We start from the raw sequence: 20,459 nt of genomic DNA on the forward strand, positions 1-20,459 counted from the left end.
ATTTTAAAATCAGAAAATCCAGGTTCAGGTTTTCTCCTTAGCACTGACTGTCTCAGTGACCATGGGAAGGGGCCCTTGAGCTTGTTGAGTCTCGGATTGCTCACAGACAACTACTAGTGGCTGAAAGAACAGATGAGCTAATAGGAATGTGTACTGCTGGTTAAGACATGAGCTTTGGGGTCAGGCAGCTCTGAACTCGAGTCCCACCCCTGAGTTGAGTCTTTGGAGCTGTGTGACCTTAGGCAAAATTCTTGACCTCTCTGGGCCTCAATTTCTCCACCCACTAACAATGTGAATAAAAAAAACTTCAGAGAGAGGGAAGAGTTGCACAATATCATACATAAAAAGAACCTGGCACTCAATAAAAATATTAGGGAGGAGCTATACAGACACAAGTGAGTATCATTAACTCCCACATGAAGGACAAGACGGCCATCTAAAACGGGCAGGACAGCTTGTAGTTTCACAAAGCCAGGGAGACTGGCCTGGGAGGAAGGAGCTGGGATCACAGCCGTAGAACAGGCTGCGAAGCTCTGGCTGCCAGAGCAAGTGTCTGGGCTGTGGCTGTTTGGGCCCTGGGTGGTGACAGTATTTACCTCTAAGGGGAAGAGAGTGTGTGAGTGCGGCGTACAGGCAGGGAGCGGGCGAGCTCTGACCTTCCCAGCCTTATTCCACTTCCCCTGACATCGATGCTGCCCTGGGGGTTCTCTCTGACCCCCTTGTCACCTCTGTGCTGCTGGAAACTCTACGCCCTGCTCTGCCGCAGCATTCAGGGACACGTGTCACTGTGTCTCTTCTTGTGGCCTGGCTGGGACACGGTGTGGCTCATCTGATGGGGGATGCAGCAGGAAATTGTCAGTAGGAGAGAGACCACAGGAGCAAGCCCTTTGGGGTTGGAATCCAGTCTCAGCAGTGACCTTGAGCTAGCTTCTTACCTCTCCGCCCTTCCCTTTCCTCCTGGTACCCTAGGGAGTGTGAGAGCAGAGACCTTACAGGCTCTGGCCCTGACGGCCACTCATGAGATGCCCCCACCAGAGCCTGTCACATTGTAAGCCCTCTGTCAATCTTAGCCCTCATGCTCTGTCAGCCCCTGGGCCAGGATTGGGGTGAGGACCTGGGTGGAAAACGTAAGGGGAAGCCAAAATCCTCCATAACCAAGATAAATGAGACTCTAATGTAGTATTATGAAATGTTTAAAATGAGTGCAGTAGATACATAAGGAACAAAATATCAAAATGTTAAATAAAGACGAGACCCAGGGCTTCCCTCGTGGCACAGTGGTTAAGAATCCGCCTGCCAGTGCAGGGGACACGGGTTCAAGCCTTGGGCCGGGAAGATCCCACATGCTGCAGAGCAACTAAACCCATGTGCCACAACTACTGAAGCCTGGGCGTCTAGAGCCCGTGCTCCATAACAAGAGAAGCCACCGCAATGAGAAGCCCGCGCACCGCAACAAAGAGTAGCCCCTGCTCGCCGCAACTAGAGAAAGCCTGCGCGCAGCAACGAAGACCCAATGTGGCCAAAAATAAATAAATAAAATAAATAAATTTATATATTAAAAAAAAAGATGAGACCCAACCTACACATGACTCCCTCACTTTCCTTGCCTCCCCCTAATCCTTGCCCCTTTGGAGCCCTGTTATTTATTTACATGTTCATATTTTGTTCATCTTGGATTATTTTGCATTAATTTTGACTTATAAAAATATGGCCCTAAAATATTATTTATCTTGGATCCTGAGGTTTCCCGGGGCCCCTTACATTTTGCCCCCCAGGTGAGTGCTCACTTCCCTCACCCTAGGCACAGCCCTGGAAAATGGGGTTGGAGGTATTATTATTACCATTAAAAGGCAAGGAAGCAAACAGAAATATGGTGGTGTGACAACAAAGCCAGGGGCCTGTGGGGTATCAGGATGGAAAACAGCCAGATCTCCCAGGCCCTGGCTGGCAGGTTAGACATCTAGTTGTTATCCAGAGACACTGAAGTTTTAGAGGGTTTTGACAAACCCAAGACTCCTGCTTCAGGGACTATAGATGTCAGGTCTCAGTCTGCCCCGGGGGCAGTGTTAGGTTAAGAGACACCAGGACAACCTAGCATCCTCTGCGCTATTTGCTGAGGATTACCCTTCTTTTCTGGGGTCATAAACAGTGGCTAACTCGTCGCCTGGAGGATTCTGCGGTGGGTGGTTTCAGCTGGTCCTCACTATGCAGCCCTTGTTGTCATCTTGCCGCTACTGGGTGCTGCCTCTGCCATGGAATGACCAGAGAAACAAAAGCCAATCAATTAAACAGACAGGAGTTCCCTCCACCGAGTAGGAACTGTTTTCTCTATCAGCCCAGCTGCTCCTGAAGTGTTGGTGTCTTGGGACAAGTGCCCTGCCTTTGTTCTTTTATAATTCCCTTCAAGGGAGGGTTGGTTCCTTTACAGAGTCAGAGAAAGCCAAAGAAAGCGTCCACCCAGAAAAAGGACAGAAATTAGTGCTGCCTCTGAAAGACGGGGTGTTTTTTTTCCCCCCTTGGAAGTCCATGGTGACTGTGAGAAATTCTCAGGGTCCACACTACAGAATGAGCTACTCCCAGGGACTGCAGGAGACAGTGTACCTGGTGTGTTAAGGGCCAAGAGCCAGTTTACCCGCTTTACAATATTGTCTCCTGCGATGGTGAGCGTCGTCCTAGGAAGTAGAGATGTTGTTCCACTTTACAGAGTAGGAAACTAAGGTTGAGCAAGATTAAATGCCAGTATTACAAAACTAGTAGGTGGTATAGCCAAGGTGAATCCCTGCTCGTCCAACTCCAGGACCCTCACTAGTTAGTATGCCGTTATACCCCCAGTAATGCTACCACCACCGGCAGCACCAAGGACAGCTCCCCACGGGGGAGCCTAGCTTCTACCTACACTGTCTCCGGTACAGCCCCTGTCATAGCTTCCCCCTGCCACCACCTACTGCTGGGAAGCTGAGTTGCAGAGGATTTACATATCTCATCTGAGGACTCACAGGCTTGCCCTGGTTCTTGGCTTCAAATTCAAGCCTGCCTCTGTGCTCTTCATCCCACGCCACTCTCCAGAAAACAGAACAGAGGATTGTTTCGTTTCCTTTCTGTTGAGCCTCCGTTATCAAACAGGATCTCTGCCAGACCTGCGGACACCAGGATGAATTTGTAAATTGAAAATGCTGCCCACAGTGGAGCATTTCTGGTCATTGTTAGCGTCCTTCTGTAACCACAGGCCCTGGGTGTTCACTGGTCACGTGCGTCGTCAAGAAGCTTTGATTTGCTTCATTGCGTGCGATGGTGATCCAGCGTCTGGGAAATCAGCCTCCCCAGGATCTTTCTCGCAGATTTGCAGCTGCTCTCTTCGGCTGCTGGGTCCGGGGGGGTTAATGACACCGTCAAATCCAGAGCTTCACTGTAGAGCTTTCGAACTGCCTAAGACACTGACTCTAAGGGGTAGGGTCTGGAGATACAGTGGCTGTCGTTACGATTACAGCCCATGTAGAGGAAGAAGGAGCAAGACGGTAATCAGAACATGATTTTCTGGAAACGCGGTTTTCTGCAGAGTCAGATGCAATAGCGCCTTCCAGTTTGGAAGTGCCGCTTATTCTATCCTTCGTGAAAAACGTGGTTTTCTTCTCGTCCGCGTGTCCACCAATCACGTAATGGGAACTGCAGGGATTGGAGATGCTAAATGAGCAGAAGCCGCCCACCCCCATCCCCCCACTGCCTTGGAGGTTCTGGACGATTCTGGGAGCAGGGATAATACCTCCTCTGCTGTTACTAGAACTGCCAGAAAAGGCCCTGGAATCCCATTCTTCCCAGAAGGCAACCCAGAGCCATTTAGTCCCTGCTGTCTTCAGGAGAGGTCTCTTTTCACCCACAGCTGCCTCAATCCTGAAAGATTCTCACCACGCATGCCCTTAACCAGCTCCCTTCCGAGTCAGGAGGAAGAGGTAGGTCAGAAATGGGCCATGCCTTCTAAGGCCTGATGTGTTGGAGAAGAAAGATCTACAAGGTCATGACTCTTAGAAAAATCAGACTGGGGCCAAGGCCACCGAGAGCAGTGAGAGGTCAGGGGTTCTCCAACCCAGTTCTGCCTCTTAGTAGCTGAGTGAATTGCACTTACTAATTACAAGACTTGGGCAACTTTGACTCTTCTGAACCTGGGGTCCCTCATCTGTAAAAGAACTACGTGGCTCATCTCACAGAGAGGATGTGACCATTAAAACAAGGAAACATCTACAAAGCACCAGGCATGGTGCCCAGCACGTAGGAAATGTGAGATGCGTGTAACTGTGGGAGGTCCTCATAATTGTTCCTCCATCTGAGTTAATAACAACTATAACAAATTTCCAGGAGAAGAGTTAAATGATTTTAAGGAAAATAATGCCATGGGGCAGAGGTCACCTGTGAAGGCCACCTGCAGCGGGAGGTGGGATTTTAGTTGCATTGGAAAGTTAGGCAGTGCTTTGCCAGGCATTCTTGGGAAAGAGTTTTCTAGGCAGAGAAACAGCAGGCAAAATTTCAGGGACAGGGCTTATTCTGAGAATAGCAGAGACTTAACTAATTTGAGAAAGTTTAGGCCCTGCTCTCAACAGTTTGTAAACTCCTGGAGAGAATTACCTGTTTGAGGGATTCACAAAAGCCAGCATCCTTAGAGCAGCCTCTGCTAGGAACATAACCTCTAAATAATTGTTACATTATGCACTTAGCAAATGATGGTGTTGAGGAAATATAATTAAAAACTAAACAGAATCTTCTCCCAAACCAGAAAACCTGTCCACAAAGAAAAGAAGGGAAATAATTTTATTTTTGTACAAGCATTAAGCCAGAGTATTATAAGGCATCACCGGCAATTTTGCTAAGAGATTGTAAAGACAAAGAAATCTCACCCTTTTCTATGGCCAAGCAGCTATGACCCATGAGGTGTGCGTCCTCAGGATGAGCAATAACTAGTTCTCGTGTAAGAGGACCAAGTAGCACCATTTGTCATGTTCATCCTAACTCACCTGGTGATCGGAGTGATCTTCTGCTTTAGTGAATTAGTTTTGTACAAAAGAAAATCAAACTTCTCTTTGCAGCTTGGAACAAGGGACCCCGAAGTTAGACTCCTACTTTCCTTTAGAACCTGGGAGATGGGGCTTTATTTTCCTTGTTGATTACATTTCAAAGGGATGTTCCCAGGTTCTTGAGAAAGACTTTCCTGGGTCCTAGAGCTGGCAAAAGGCTTATTCAGCTTTGAAAAGGACTTACATACATTTCAAAGAGACAGAGAAAGAACTCACAGTGTCAAGTTTTCTGAAGTAAATGCTCTAATAAAAGGGGTTGTGGTGGGAGTTTCTTCCCTTCTTTTCAACAGGAAAAATGAAGCCCTTCCATTGGACCCTCAATAAACATGTACTGAAGAGAGCTGAGCTAACAAAATAGTAAACTCGTAATGTCCCTGGAATGTAAACTCCAGGTGGGCAGGTGGTTTTTTGGTTTTGTTTTGTTTCTAATCTGTTTTTTTGATTGCTGTATTCTCGGTGCATAGAAAGGTTCCCAGAACATGGTCAGCAAGGTCAGTCGGGCTTCTAGACTATAAATCTAGTGCTCTTGACATTATAAAACCAATGGGACAAGGCAACACGACCTAGGAAAATAACCAGGAAAGTAACTTGGTCAGGAGTAGGCAGTTTGGATACAGACAGATCTGGATTAGCTGCCAAATCTTGTTTCTTATTACCTGTGTGACCTCAGGCGAATCACTTCACCTCTCTGGTCTTCAGATTTCTTATCTCTACGCTCTGGTAATAACCCCTACCTCACTGAGTGGTTTTCCTGGCTAAATTAGATAATGTAGACATATTAAATACTGTTTTGCATCAGCTCAGGATACACACAAAGAAATACGTGAAGTGGGATCTCATGTGGACGCCCTGGAAGAGCACCCGGCAGAGTAGGGGCTCTGTAAATGTCAGTCCTCTTTCCTGGAAGAAAGTGAGTCAGGCTTGGGGGTGGCTGTGTTTGCTTTGATCCCCAGCTGCGGTGGAGAAGGAGACAAGGACAACTGTGGAGATCCTTGAGCTGCTGCCATTTAGTTGCTGTGAGATGAGGGTTGAAACCATTCTAAGCCCAGACTGAGGACTGGAAATTGAAAGGAAACCATTTACTTTTAAGGCAGTCGTCCTAAATGTCGGAGAAGCGGTGTGCTATTCTGTCACTTCTTTTCACTGAGGTTATAAAGTGGCCTGCAGACAGTGCTGGCTTTATAGATTTTAAAACAGTAGACATAATTACATGCAAAAATGTTGGAACAAATGCTCTTCCCCTCTGAACCTATTTTGTTTTTCCTCTACACAAAAGCATTTGGCACTTTACAGGCATTAGATCACCTAACCCTCCCAATATACCCAAGGGAGGCAGCCAGGGTGTTATTAGGTAGTTATTGTCATCAGTGAACTGCTGATGTGGTACAACAGTCTGGATAGGAAGACAACTGGGCGTGATGTTTCAGTGAGAGAGTTGTAGGGTTCTGGACCTGGACCCTCGTAGATTGACCTGCCCCCTCGCATCCTTCATTTACTGAATGAATAAACAGAGCAAAGAAGGGACATGATCTTCTGAAAGATGCAAAGATAAGAGAGGACAGGCCTGGAAACACAGCCAAGATTGACTAATTGCCAACGACTTCTTTTACTGCATAATACATTCTTTTAAAGGAACTGAAATGTTTTTGTTTAATAACATTTTACTGGAATATACTTGTTAACATACTAAACACAGGGCCAAAGAGGTGACAGTTAAGAGAGATTGGAACCTTTGAATGTTACTTTCAGGATTAGTTTGTAAAACTATATTTTTGGTAGGTCGCAGGCTATGTCTTGATGACCATGATAATGAAGATGATGGTGATGTGAGGGAGGAGGAGGAGGAGAATGATAGAGGTGCCAGGAGTGAATGTTGCAGTGATGGTGGTGACGATGATGATGATTGATATGAGGAGAGGATAGTGGTTGTGGTGGTGATGATGTCATAATGACAGCAACAGTGATGGTGACAGTGGTGATGATGGTGATAATGATCATAGTGATAATTACGATGAGAATGACGATAGCTGATATTTATCGAGAGCTAACACTGAACCCATCGCTAGTCTACTTTGTAGATTTCAATTCATGTAGTCCTCACAACAGCTCCATGAGTCTGCTGTTATCATTCTCATTTTAGAAGTAGGAAACAGAGAGTTGAAACAACTTGCCCAATGACACACAATTAGTAAATGACAAAGCCAGGATTCAAATACAAAATAGTAAAAAATAATAATTATATTTATTGCACTCTTACTATATCCTGAGCTCTATGCTAAGTGTTTTCCATGTATTATTTGATTTTATTCTCCCAACATTTCATGAGGGGGGCAATCATTACTCTATTTAGTAGATTAAAAAAACTACAACTCGGAGTTTAAATGACCTGCTCAAAGTCCCACAGCTAGTTTGGGCCTGCAGCACAAACTTGATAAGAAATTGATGAAGAATGAGAGAATGAATGCATTGCAAAATTTTTCTTTTGCAACGTAACGCTAGCAAAATTTCCAGTAATTTTCTTTTTTTTTTTTTTTTCTCCTAAGGGAAATAAAGGAGAACGTGGTGCAGATGGTGAGACTGGACAGAAAGGTGATCAGGTAAAAGCTTATTTTGCAGTGAAACATTCACCCTGAAGAAACATCACTATTTTTCCTAGGTAACTGTCATTCCACCGTTTCTGCAATCGTTTCTTGTCTCTTCTTTGCCTTCGGTAGGATTTTCTTCTACATCATGTTTCCATGGTTTCCACCTGGGTTCATTGCCACACTCCCCTTCCCCAATTATCCGAGGAGCCTACCTTTTCTTTTCTTTAAAAACACATATTTTAAAATTTTGTACTCGTTTACTTTTAGTACTTCTTGCTCACTGAACTGGTAGTCATTCATTACAAAATGCAAAACGCCCCCTCCTTTCTTCCTGCCCACCCACCACTTCTGTTGTATGACTCTCACTGTGTGAGCTAAAATGCTTCATAGACACCCCTTCTCTGCTCAGGGCCCATCCAGCCCTGCTGGGCCACTGCTCCGAATGCACTGTAAGAGTGTTCCCGTGTGGATCTGAACGCTGTCTCCCATTCGTCTCCTATCCAGGGCTACCAGCTCGCCCTGCACTCTCAAGTCCTCAGCCTCGAACAGCCTTTAAGCCATTTAAACTGGCTATTCTGCTTGTGCCTTGCTGCTGTCACTCTTCTCCCTCTTTTCCTGTTTTCTCTCCCTCCTGCCCTCCCCCTTTCCTTCTAAGTCTTCTGTCCGTCTCTCGGTCGGTACTCATCGTAAACCAGCTCCGTGCCAGGCCCTGCACCAGGCTCTGCGATACAGGATGAGTGATGGGCAGATCCCTAACCTCACAGGGCTTTTCATTCAGCGACAGGGTGAGGCATGTGAGCAGTGAATCCAGAGGCGGTGAGATAAGAGCTATACTGAAGGTCTGAATGACATACTCAGCGAAAATTCCACTTGTATCTTGAAAGACAAGATTTTTTTGGATTATTCTTATGAGTTGTGAACGGCAGTGATCTCTGCACCGAATGCTACAGTTTGTGTTTTCCTGTGGAAGGAGGTGAAGGAGGAGGGCAGGGAGATCATTTCTTTCGTGGTAGTTTGTTTGGTTTGATAACATTGCTGTACTAAATAAATGCTGATGCAATACACTTCGCAGCATAACCGGTTTAGCTCATTCTATAATATACATGGACTCCTCGCCACATGGGGACGTGAATCTCTTTCTTAAAATAACTGTAATACTGTCATAGATGCCATAATTCAGCTAATCTAGCTATTTCCATTGTGGGTCTAAATTGTGTGTATATGTATTTATTTGTTTTTAAATTTTTATTATGGGATACTTCAAACATACATCAAAATAAGAGCATATAATAAAACTTACCCCATTGTATTTATCACCTGGTCATAATATCTTCCAGCTATTTGGCCACTCTTGTTTTCATCTATATCCTTCTTCCTTCACATTATTTTGAAGCAAATCCAGTTACAGGATAGATTTGTTTTTGTAAATATTATTAGATACTCCCTCAACCACCTATTTATATATATATAAATATGTTCATATATGTATATCTATATCCAGAATTTTTATCTGAGTTAGAAGATGGATTCTAGCTTGTCTGAAATTCGGTAGTTGCACGAAGTGCAACTTTTTGGGAATCATTTAAAATAATTGCCTTGTGTTTTCCTAGGGTCATCCAGGAGTTCCAGGTTTCATGGGGCCCCCAGGGAACCCTGGGCCACCGGTAAGTAATTATTTTGAATCTCCTCCTCTTCTGGCCTTGTCATTTGTGCATACTTCCCTACTCCCTGGAGGTGGTATCACATGGACAGACCTCTTATTTTAAAGAGTGGGCTGACACCTGAAAGGTGTCTGGGGTGAAGTGAAAGTGCAGGTCGCGGCGGCGTCTGGGGTGAGCTCAGAGGGGCTTGGCTACGTTGAGGGACAGTGTAGTCAGAATGCTCTTGGGACAGGGGCCATTGGCAGGGACGCACAGGTTCCACTTAGCATTTTCCATCCAGCTCGGGTTGGGGGAAGCCTGGGATAATTCCAAGGTCAGGCTCTTAAGTAAGAAATGTATTATAGAAGCAACTTTCCCTCTTCCGTAGGAAACTGTCCCATGGTGAGAGGCTCAGGGAATCACAGAGTGTCGTGCAAACCCAGACTTTCTTGGACTTACTGTAATCGATAACAATAATAATAACTGCAAGTTATTACTATGTATTATTACTGTTTTCAACAGTTCATTCGTTGTCATTCTAAGGCACTTGTTATCGGTCTAGCTATAGCAACAGCCTTTACTATCATCCCATTTATTCCCATTGACCCTCCTCCCCCTCCAAACAGATGTTCTCCTTGCTCTTCCAGTAGCTGTGGTGCTAACATTGACTGATGCTCTTCTTGGCAAATTTACCTCCCTTTGGTCTAGGTTGCTTGTCTGTCTCCAGCTGATCTGTGAGTTTATTCAGCATCATGCAGGAGTTTATTGAGCCTTCACTTTGTGCCGTGGCTTGGACTGTTACTTGCCTTTGGGAATGGATGCTGAGTCAGCTGCCCACTCAGGTTTAGGGGCCAGTCATGCAGAAGAAACTCAAGGGCAGGCGGCTGACCCTCCTGGTCCATCATGCATTGTTTTTTGAGTGTTCATGATGTTACATATAGATATCAAGAAGACAGAGCTCTTTACTTTCACAGTTTATTTTCTGGTGCTCTGTTAGCATTCTTCTTCTGGTAAAACCCTTACCCTGTTCCCAACCTGCTAGCTTAGCTAGATTCCAGAGTCTAGGATGCCAAAAGCTGTTGGCAAAGTTATGTAGAAGAATCCAAATTTGGAGTAGAAACGCAATCATTCTGTTAGGTGTGTAGTTTTCCCCTGCAGCAGCCCAGATGCAGGGGTGCATGAACCTTAGGCTGTTTATCTAAATATTATCAACATCTTTTTATTTCGTGAACATTTACGGGGTCCTCACCTGGTGAAAGACGTGGAGACAAATCAGACTGCAGCTTGTCTCCAGGATTTGTCTTACACGGAAAATAAGACACACCTTCTACAACTGTGTCAGGTTTCCTTGAGGTCCAAGACCGTGGTGTGGCCATTTCTGTATCCCTAAAACTTTGCCAGCACCTGGTACGACATAGGCACCCAATAAATGTATGCAAAAGGACTAAATAAAGACTGCTGGAAAGGTGTCAGTAAAGTACTGCGAGACCTTGCTTATCTGTTATCCCATGCTTAGTTATTACCTGCAGTGCTCCTGGCCTTGGGTTGGCCAACAGACACGCACAGAAGAAGACCACTGTCATCAGACTTCTGATAACAGAGAGCCCTTTATGGAGATCTCTTAGTGTGTACCTGGTGCTGGCTGGCTAACTCTTTATGTGTATCACCTTACTCAGTTCTCTCAACAACTCAAAAGTCAGTGCTGTCTTTTTCTTTTTTTTCCTTTTTCTCCATTTTACAAGGGAACTGACAAGCAGAGAGGCAAAGTAACTTCCCATACAGCTAGTCAGTGGGGACCCAGGACATGGACCCAGGAACTCTGGCTCTGAGAGGGTGCACTCCTAACTGGTACCCTCAGTTCTGTGCTGAGCACATTGTAAACATTGCCTCGTTTACTCCTCACCTCCCTATGGCATGGGCAATATCACCTTCTGCTTTCTGTGGATAAGGAAACTGAAGCATCAAAGCCAGTAAGAAGCAATGCATCGATTAGTCTAAAGAACCTCTACCTTTATCACCCAGCCAGCCCAGCTCCTAATTCATTCATTTATTCAAGAACTATTGCGTGTCTACTATCTCCAAGGCACTGTTTTAGTTCCCAGTAAACAAGGTGATAAACACTAAGATGTCAGATGGACGCAAAGGCTGGAGAAAAATAAAAACAGAAAAGGGGTGGTGAGGAGCAGGGACTTGCAATTTTGGATCTGGTAGGCTGAAAATGTCTCACTGAGAAGCTGATACCTGAGCCAAGGTGTGGAGGAGGGCAGGTTATGAGCTCTGACACATGGGGGTTTAGACTGCAGGCGGAAGGAACAGCACGTGCAGTAACCCTAGGGCAGAAACCTGTCTGGAGCTCACTCTGCACCACTTACCTGTGTACGACTCCCCTTCCCTTTATCCATCTATGCATCTCCTCATCCTTGGATTGTCGATACAGGCAATTGCCTTCCTTAGCTCTCTGGAAGATAAATCCAATTGTTTATTTCTTGTCTTCTGTCCTGAAATGTTCCCTGATGTTAGCTGAAAATGTCCACTCTGAAGTGAGACCATTTACTCTCATCTTATGGATAATTAGCTGGTGAAGGCTTTGGCCTCTCCTGAAATGCGGCTGCTGTCCTCCCGACATCTTTGTATTCCCAGAGGCTATCCCAGCCTGATGGGGAAGGCAGAAACACCTCTGAAACACTTACAGTTCAGACAGCTGGGAAGGGGCGCAGAATCTAAGGTCTGTGCATTGCCTCATGCACGAAGAGGAGGTGCTGATGACCTCTGTTCAGATACACAGCAAACTGGCTTTCTGCTTTACCACCCTTAGGGGGCAGGTGGAATTGCCGGAGCTGCGGGACCGCCAGGAATCCAAGGATCCCCGGTAAGTTCCTCGTTGGAGAGGATGTGCCTTCAGTTTGTGTTTGGACTTTCCCAGAACCCCAAGTGTTTGCCAGCCCTGCCCTGGTCCTCCTTAACTCCTGTGGCTCACATTCCAAAGGTCTGTTCTGGTCGACCACAGGAGGAATTGCTTTATGTTAGAACCCTGGTTACCTCGCCTCTAAATTAAAGGTTTGGATGAAATGACCTGGCAATCTGTGATTCCAGAATTCAGCTTACAACCAATTCAAACTAGTTCAAGGTTTAGCCCCATCACTCTATTCCTTTTCGGCTTGGTTTCTATTTGGAAGAGGCACAGGGGAGGAGAAAGCCTTGGAGCTACCCCGTCCTGAGCCTGTGGTATGAGCCAGGTGGTATGTCAGGCAGGAGGTAGCTACTGTTATCCAGTTGTTCAAAAAGCAGAGTGAAATTAAGAAAGTGGAAGTCACAGGTCAAGATCCTAAACTACACAGGTGGAGGTAGTTGGAATCCAAGACTTTTGTCTCAAACACCAGCATTATATTCATTGCATGAAGCTGCCGGGACCATTCTTGGTTTCAACACCATAAAGCAAAGGTGAACCTCAGTTTAACAGGCACTGTGCTCGTAGTCATTACATGCATATTCACTTAAAGGAAATTACGGTCCCTTGATATCCCTTATCTCATCTGACTGCCCTATCAATAGGAATCATTGTCTCCATTTTATAAGTAAGGAAAGTGGGCATAAGAGAAGTAAAACTACCAGTTCAGGGTCACATGGCGAGGAAATGTCAGAGCTGGGTGCAAACCCCACTCTACAGAAATCTCAGTGTCATGTTCCAGGTAGGGCTATTGCTAGCAAGCAGGTCAACCCTGCCCTGGTACCTCTGGACTCTGGTGCCAGGAGCACTTCCTCCTCAGATGAGGAAGACAAAGGCCAGTGGGGTGATGTCACTCATCCAAGGTCATACAGGAAATTAATGTCCAAGTTGGGAGTTAAGTCAGTTTGAAAATTCCCATTTCAGCATTCTTTCTGTTACTCCACGCTGACCCACTGTGCGGGGTGGTCGGGGTAGGGGCAGGAGGGATGTCAAGATTGACAAATAACAGCCACATGGTTCTTTTTATGATCATCATCTAGCTAATCCTTTTGAAGCAGCCCACCGAGAAGTCCCAGGGTGAATAAAATATGAACCATACTGCAGGCAGCTTTTTATTGATTCTCAGACAGAAAAAGATTTCCCCCATAAAAACTAATGGACTGTTTGCCTGAGGAGAATAAGATGTGGGTCCCAGATGTAAATCCTAGGAATTAAACTACATTAAATGAGATATTGATTCTGTCCTGGCAAGTTATACCTGTGCTTGAAGTTGCCCATGGTCTTGGTATTTCCACATAAACATCAAACCAGAAAACAGCTGAAGTTTTCTTAGCACAAATAATGAGTATTGGTAGTTAAAAAACAGAAATAAAGAAAGTTAAATAGGGAATAGTTAAAATATATATATATACACACAGAGAAATCTAAAACATTTCTATTGCATTTTGAGTTAAAACATATAAACCATTTGCCAATCTTTTTGACATGGGATGAAGGCCCTCGTTTTTATTTCTGTTCCCCTGAATAGAGTCTCTTGTCATTATATTGTAGGGAGAACATCCACCCATTTACTATTTATTGCCTTTTTAAAAAGTAGTTTGAGGGACTTCCCTGTTAAGAATCTGCCTGCCAATGCAGGGGATACGGGTTTGAGCCCTGGTCCGGGAAGATCCCACGTGCCGCGGAGCAACTAAGCCCGTGCGCCACAACTACTGAGCCTGTGCTCTAGAGCCCACGAGCCACAACTACTGAGCTCACGTGCTGCAACTACTGAAGCCCGTGAGCCTAGAGCCCGTGCACTTCAGCAAGAGAAGCCACCGCAACGAGAAGCCCGTGCACCGCAACGAAGAGTAGCCCCCGTTTGCCGCAACTAGAGAAAGGCTGCACACAGCAACGAAGACCCAATGCAGCCAAAAATAAATAAATAAAAAATAAATAAATTTATTTTTTTAAAAGTGGTTTGGGTGTATAACAACATCTGTGAAGCAATTTGAATGTAGGATCCTAGTTTGTTAGGATTTTTTGCAAATCTTTTATAGCTATCTTGTGGCACAGCTATCAGCTATATATTTAGACAGTGAATGTCTCATCTTTATCAAATATTTTCAACATCTTAATTTGCGAAAAAGATCATTCTTTTTCTTTTTCCACCTAAATTTCATTGGGTAACCTAATGAACAATTAAATTGTGTAATTTCCATAGCAAACAACAAGTGGTGAAAACAGGCTTGGGAACAACCATACTGACTCCTTACTGAGTCTTCGACTCACCTGATTGGAGCAGAAAGACCCTAAATAGTAGATATTTTAGTCTTGAGGGCCATACGGTCTCTGTTGCAAATCCTCAACTCTGCCACGGTCAGGTGAGATCAGCCACAGACATGTAAACTAGCGGTGAGACTGCGTTCGGATGAGACTTTATTTGCAGCAACAGGCAGAGGGCGGGAGCTTGCTGACTCTTGTCCTAGATCACTAGTGCTTTCATAGCAGGGTCTTGGGAATAATAAGCGTCCAAGAAGGGATCCAGGAAGCTCTGTTATCAATATGTAAAAATACCTAACTAGGGTGAATATTTGGCCCAAGTTGACCAAAAAACCCACTTTATTTGTTAATGTTTGTAGGTGTCGTGATATGGGGAGGGGGTGAATGTTTTTTTTGTTTTATTGTTATTATTTTGCATTGGTGTAAGTGGTGACATGTCTAGACAGTCTCAAATATCACGCAACATAAGTTTACAGAGATGCAGGTCATGCCAAATTGTTATCAATGCAAATGCGTAAACATAGCATTTCATTTTTTAAGAGCTAAGAGTAACCTCCCAACATGAATAGGTAGAGTGTAGATACTTTTTTTTTTTTTGAGTGTAGATACTTCCGAGAATAGGTTTTAACAAACCAGTAGTGAACCTAAAACATTGTTCATTCTTCACTAGTTCCCGAAGGTCTAGGAAAAAAAATTCTCAATATCTTTTTTTTTTAATAAATTTATTTATTTATTTTATTTTTGGCTGTGTTGGGGCTTCGTTGCTGCACGCAGCCTTTCTCTAGTTGCGGCGAGTGGGGGCTACTCTTCGTTGCGGTGTGCAGGCTCAGTAGTTGTGGCTCATGGGCTCTAGAGCACAGGCTCAGTAGTTGTGGCGCACGAGCTTAGTTGCTCCGCGGCATGTGGGATCTTCCCAGACCAGGGCTCGAACCTGTGTCCCCTGCATTGGCAGGCAGATTCTTAACCACTGCATCACCAGGGAAGTCCCTCAGTATCTTAATGATGTGACACTGGTATCTCATTTTCTTCAGATTTGGAAATGAAAGTCAGTTATTGAGTTTTTATTGAGTTTAACTAGTACTTAGTAAAGAAAGTGTGCTTTGGTCCCCTCATTGAACACTTTACATGACAGTATATTAAATCTCTATGAATCTGAAATAAATACCAAAATATTTTTGCTTTTGCTTTTCTTCCAAGGGGATAACATCACAACCTTTAAGAATATTTCATTTTGTGTGGAATGTGGATCAGAGTGTAAAGCCAGACATCAGTGTTTTATGGCAAAGGAAACACTAGCAGGAAATTATAAAGTTATCAGGACTTTCAAAGTACTCATGGTAGAGATGCAGGATGATATAAATATGCACATTAGAATAAAAATGATAACACTGATTACCTCATCTGATTTAGAAACTCTAGTTGACAGTGATGTGTATTTTTGCTGAGTAAAATGAGAAAGGAAGTATTAATGCACCTTGGTAAACACAATCTTTCAAGGTCTTGTTTCATGGGGGAAAGGGATACTAAAAGCAAGCACTGATGGTAAAGAGCTGGGGGACCTCTGGATAAGATGGTGGCAGTAACAAAACCATGTGCCCCTGGTCAGCTGGTCAGTTCTTTACTTGTCTTGAGTGCTGTATGCAGAAGCCCTGCCGGTGGTATGGTCTGTGCTGTGAGGCGGTCTGGGGACAAAGTGCAGAGTTGGATAAGAACCCAGGTCTTGTGGACCCCTAAACTCCTTCCCAGTACACCTTCCAAGCACTAATTCCCCGCGTCTATGTAATAAGGCCAAAATGAGTTCCGGTCTGCACACCGACCTGCGCGACTGTGCTCTGTCCGGGGCCCCTCCTTGCCCTGCAGGGAAGCAAAGGAACCGGGTGGATGAGGCAGATGCAGAGGCACCCGTTGCCCCTCACTGAAGACTCCTTCCAACCCACGAAGGCAATTCTGGGTGAGATCATTTACCTCCAGAGAAGCCAATCCGAGAAATTTAATGGTGTTTCGTGTCTTGGATCTTTTAGGGGAAAGAAGGTCCTCCTGGCCCCCAAGGCCCATCTGGATTACCCGGAATCCCAGTAAGTGGCATTTTTAAAAAAATCTAGTTTCTCTACTACAAAAATAAGCAAAGAAAACTATATTCCACCATTGTTGACACAAAGCATGTTTACTAGGGAAATTTTCGGCATTATAGAGAATTAGAAGAAAAAGAACACTAACCAAAGCCAATTTTAGTCTCATTCTTCCTTTATGTATTTGTTGTTGTTTACTTATGTAAATAAAATTTTCATCTCTCTCTCTCTCCACACACACATCAATCAACAGACACATACATGCATAACGGTGATAATTGTGATAATATAAACATTTTCTATTTTCCACACTGGTATTAAATGCTCATAAATTTTACATACATTCTACCCAATAAATGTACCATAATATATATGATTATGCTTCTATTGCCTCATAAGTCTTATAACTATTTTAAAAATCTACAATAGATTATTTTACATTGGGTTATTATTTTACATTAGATTACTGTTTTACATTAGATTATCATTTTATTTCTATAGGGTGGTGCCCAAAAGTGGCGTCTACTGGTCAGAGCACAATAATACCTAAGGTTCTTGATACATACTGCAAAATTACTTTCCACAAATGTTGTTCCGGACTTTTCAATTTAATACACTTCTCAATAGGGTCAGACTCTCCAGTATGTTAGTAATAAGGCTGGTCCAGAGAGGCCATGTGCTGCCTTCTTCATTGAGAATAAATCCTTGTGTGGCTCGTCTGATGTGTGCCTGCAGCTGGGACCTCTCCTGGACATAGCCCCACCCCTGCCCTCCACGGGGCATCCTTTTGTTCCAGCCATACTGGCTTCCTTTTGGTTTCTAGAACACTCTGCACCCTCTCCTCTCTAGGCCACAGGGCCTTTGCACATGCCTTTCTGTCCACCCAGAATGCCCTCTTGTCACTCTTTCACTCTTTGATGCCTTTGATCTTTTCCAGCTCATCCCAGGCATCACTTCCTAGAAGTTTCCTCTGCCCCCCAGGCTAGGATAGGCTCTCTTAATCTCTTTTTCTTTTCTTCCTAAGTGCCTGTCTCAGCTGGTAGTCACATGTTTATTTGCGTAATGTTTTGATTAGTGACCACCTCCACCATTATTCACTAATTGATTTGCTCATTCAGCGCACACTGATGAGGCACCTACTGGGTGCTGGATCTGGGGACCTAACAGAAGAGTGCCTGGTAATCATGGGCTTATGTTCTGGGTTGTGGGTTCTATGGGACGAGGCTTTTGTTCCCCACACGTGGTGGGCACACGGCAAATATTACTTAAATAAATATGTGGATGCGTGAATTGTTTTCCCAGAGCCCTTCCTCCTTGAGTGTCTGATAAGTGCTACTGTGGGTCAAGCAGGCATTTCTGGGGCATCACCACTAGCCGTCACTGCAACCACACAACCTCGGAGGTTAAGTTACCTGTCCAGGGTGCACAGATCTTAAAAGACAGGCTGGGATGTGAAACCCCGGTTGGTATAAACTGCAGCACTGTAGCCTAGTGTGTCATAGCAGCTAGGAAATACTTGATTTAACTCCAGGAATAATAAAGCTAAGGAGAGAAAATTCCAGTTTGAATTTTCTGCCAAACCCTACGGTCAAAGTCCTAGGGTACTGGAGAAGAGAGAAATGACCTGAGATACGAGTATGCGATTTTCTTAGTAGTATCCCTCCTCTGTCCCACCTTCCCTCTTTCCTTCCTTCTTTCCCTCCGGTGCAAACCCCTGCTCCCTCTTATCCTCAGAGGAAAGCTGAGACATCGACCTCCCTGGCACCTCGTGAACTCACCCTGTTTTCCTCTCTGTCTCTGTCTCAGCCCTGTCCCTGTACACTCCAGCCTTGCTGCACACCCCTTCCTCCCAGCCACTCTAAACAGCTTTGCCTTCCTCCAAGTCATCCCTATGTAGAAAACTCTTCCTCTCCCTCTGCCCGGGCAATAGGAATCATCATAGCTTTCATGCACATTGTGCTAACCTAACCGCAGGGCGGGCTCAGTGCAGAGCTTTCCACGTGTTCATATGCATAATCCTCACCACACCCCGCTCCTCTGTTCATCCCGAGGTCTCGGCTAGACATCATCTTCTCCAGGGAGACATCCTTGAACCTGCCCAGTGGGGTTAGGTGGGAATCAGAGCTGTGCTCTAAGAGCACTTCCTTCATAACCCCTTGCAGCACTTGGGATTTACAGTCATAAATACCTGTTGGTTTTCTGTCCACCTCCACCAACCCCCTCCCCCATCACAGAGGCAAGTGGGTGTTTTCCTAAATCTGGGCTGAGTGCAGGACAGGAGGAAGGAGTGATCCAAGAATGAACAGCACGCGCCTGACCTATGTATGCCGGCATTCGAGGAACCGGATGTACCCAACCAGCGCAGAGTGGTTTTTTTTTGGCAGGGGAAGGGTCTCACGGAGAAGCCAAACAAAAAAGGAAGAAACCATTGACACAGAGCGTGATGCATAGTGTGATAGATAAATGGGAAGGCCAGGCCTGGAAGGGTGCCTGGGGTAGGTGACACTCATAGATGAGTATTCAAGGTCAAGTTATCCAGGCAGAGGAAGTTGAGTGGGGTCACAAAGAAGGTATTTCAGGCAGAAGGAGCAACCTGCAAAAAGACATGGGTCTGTTTACTTACACTGACCGACTGTAAGACACGTTCAAATGGCAAGTGGCTTCCATGTCCGATAGGGGCTGTGAGGGATACAGTGTAACATTTCACTAACACTCTTTGAGCACCGACATTGGACTTCCATGAAATAAAATTATAAAACTTCCCGTGATTAAGGGCCAGCTCTGTGCCGTGCACTGCAAGAAAGACCCTTCATATATGCCTTACAGCTCCTCCGCCTGCAGTGTAAGTGTCAACATCCCTTTAACTTATTAAAGGTGAAGAAATGAGGCTCTGAGAGTTCACGGATTGCTCAGCAATGCAGTCAGCAAGAGCAGTCTTTCTCTCTTGGAAGCCACATTTCCTTCTCAGGTGATTCAATAGGCCCCACTCAGCCCTCTTGGGCGTTGTCTGAAGTGGCGCTCCTGCTGCTTCCCGGAACCAGGTGCCTGCCCCAGGGGTCCCCTGGGGTCTCCTGCCAGCCTCCGGCCTCTCCTTCCTGTGCGTGTCTCACCTGGGTACGTTGGCTTTCTCTTCTGTGCGTGGGTCTCTTGACCCTCCCCCCGCTGCTCCGTGCATGGGAGAAACGGTTTCTGGAGTTAAACCCTTAATTGAAAAGAGGATCAGTACTGCGGGGCCTCCGAGTCAGCCAAGCCGGCGTACCTGGCGTTACCATGGTCATGCCAGGAGCAGGGTCTTAACGAGTTACGGGCGCACGTGGAGCATCGGCTAGCGGCCCGGATGGTCAGTAAACTTAGACGACTGTCCTCAGTGCTTCCTGCCAGCGCCCGGGCGCTGACGCTGAAGGCGCTGGTGAGGAACGACGCGCCGTCTCGTGCGCGCCGGCCGCAGCGGGAGCAGCCACGCTGCTGGCGCCGGTTACCGACGCCTGGTTCGCTAAGCGTTGCAGGTGGTGGCGTTGCTTCTGAGCCCCCTCGTGACTCTGCCAGACAGGTGTGTCATCTGTGTTTAGGAGAGGGGCCGCTGCGAGCTGAGAATGTCAATAACTCACCCAGGATCATAGGCGTAGTTGCTGCAAGTGGGATTCAAACCTTGCCCGGTGTGACTCAGGTTCCCCTCTGCCTTGCTGCCTGGTGCTTGCTTTTCCCGGAGCCCGCCCAGCCCAGGTGACCCAGGATTGGAACCTGAGTCTGTGTGATGCTGTAATCATTGTCCTGATCTGCAGAGATTCCTGAAGAAGAATGGTCTCTTAGATGAAACATGAGGCTTATAGTGTCTCACTGAGAGCAGGAGGAGGTGGGGAGCAGGTGGGGGATGGTAGCTTGATTTCATGGAA

The 20,459-nt window shown here is 45.6% G+C and overlaps 1 protein-coding gene across 2 annotated transcripts in view; it reads left to right on the forward strand.

Moving 5' to 3' along the window:
* COL22A1 (collagen type XXII alpha 1 chain) overlaps window positions 1–20,459 on the forward strand; it is a 263,198-nt gene that overhangs the window by 210,058 nt on the left and 32,681 nt on the right. For both annotated transcript variants that reach the window (XM_082364599.1, XM_082364598.1), the window contains 4 exons: window positions 7,607–7,660; window positions 9,259–9,312; window positions 12,104–12,157; window positions 16,519–16,572. In XM_082364599.1, coding sequence (XP_082220725.1) covers window positions 7,607–7,660; window positions 9,259–9,312; window positions 12,104–12,157; window positions 16,519–16,572 — 216 coding nt within the window. The remainder of the gene's footprint in view (window positions 1–7,606; window positions 7,661–9,258; window positions 9,313–12,103; window positions 12,158–16,518; window positions 16,573–20,459) is intronic.

The sequence above is a fragment of the Balaenoptera borealis genome (genome assembly GCF_965194805.1).
Source record: "Balaenoptera borealis genome assembly, chromosome: 17".
Taxonomy (NCBI): Eukaryota; Metazoa; Chordata; class Mammalia; order Artiodactyla; family Balaenopteridae; genus Balaenoptera; species Balaenoptera borealis.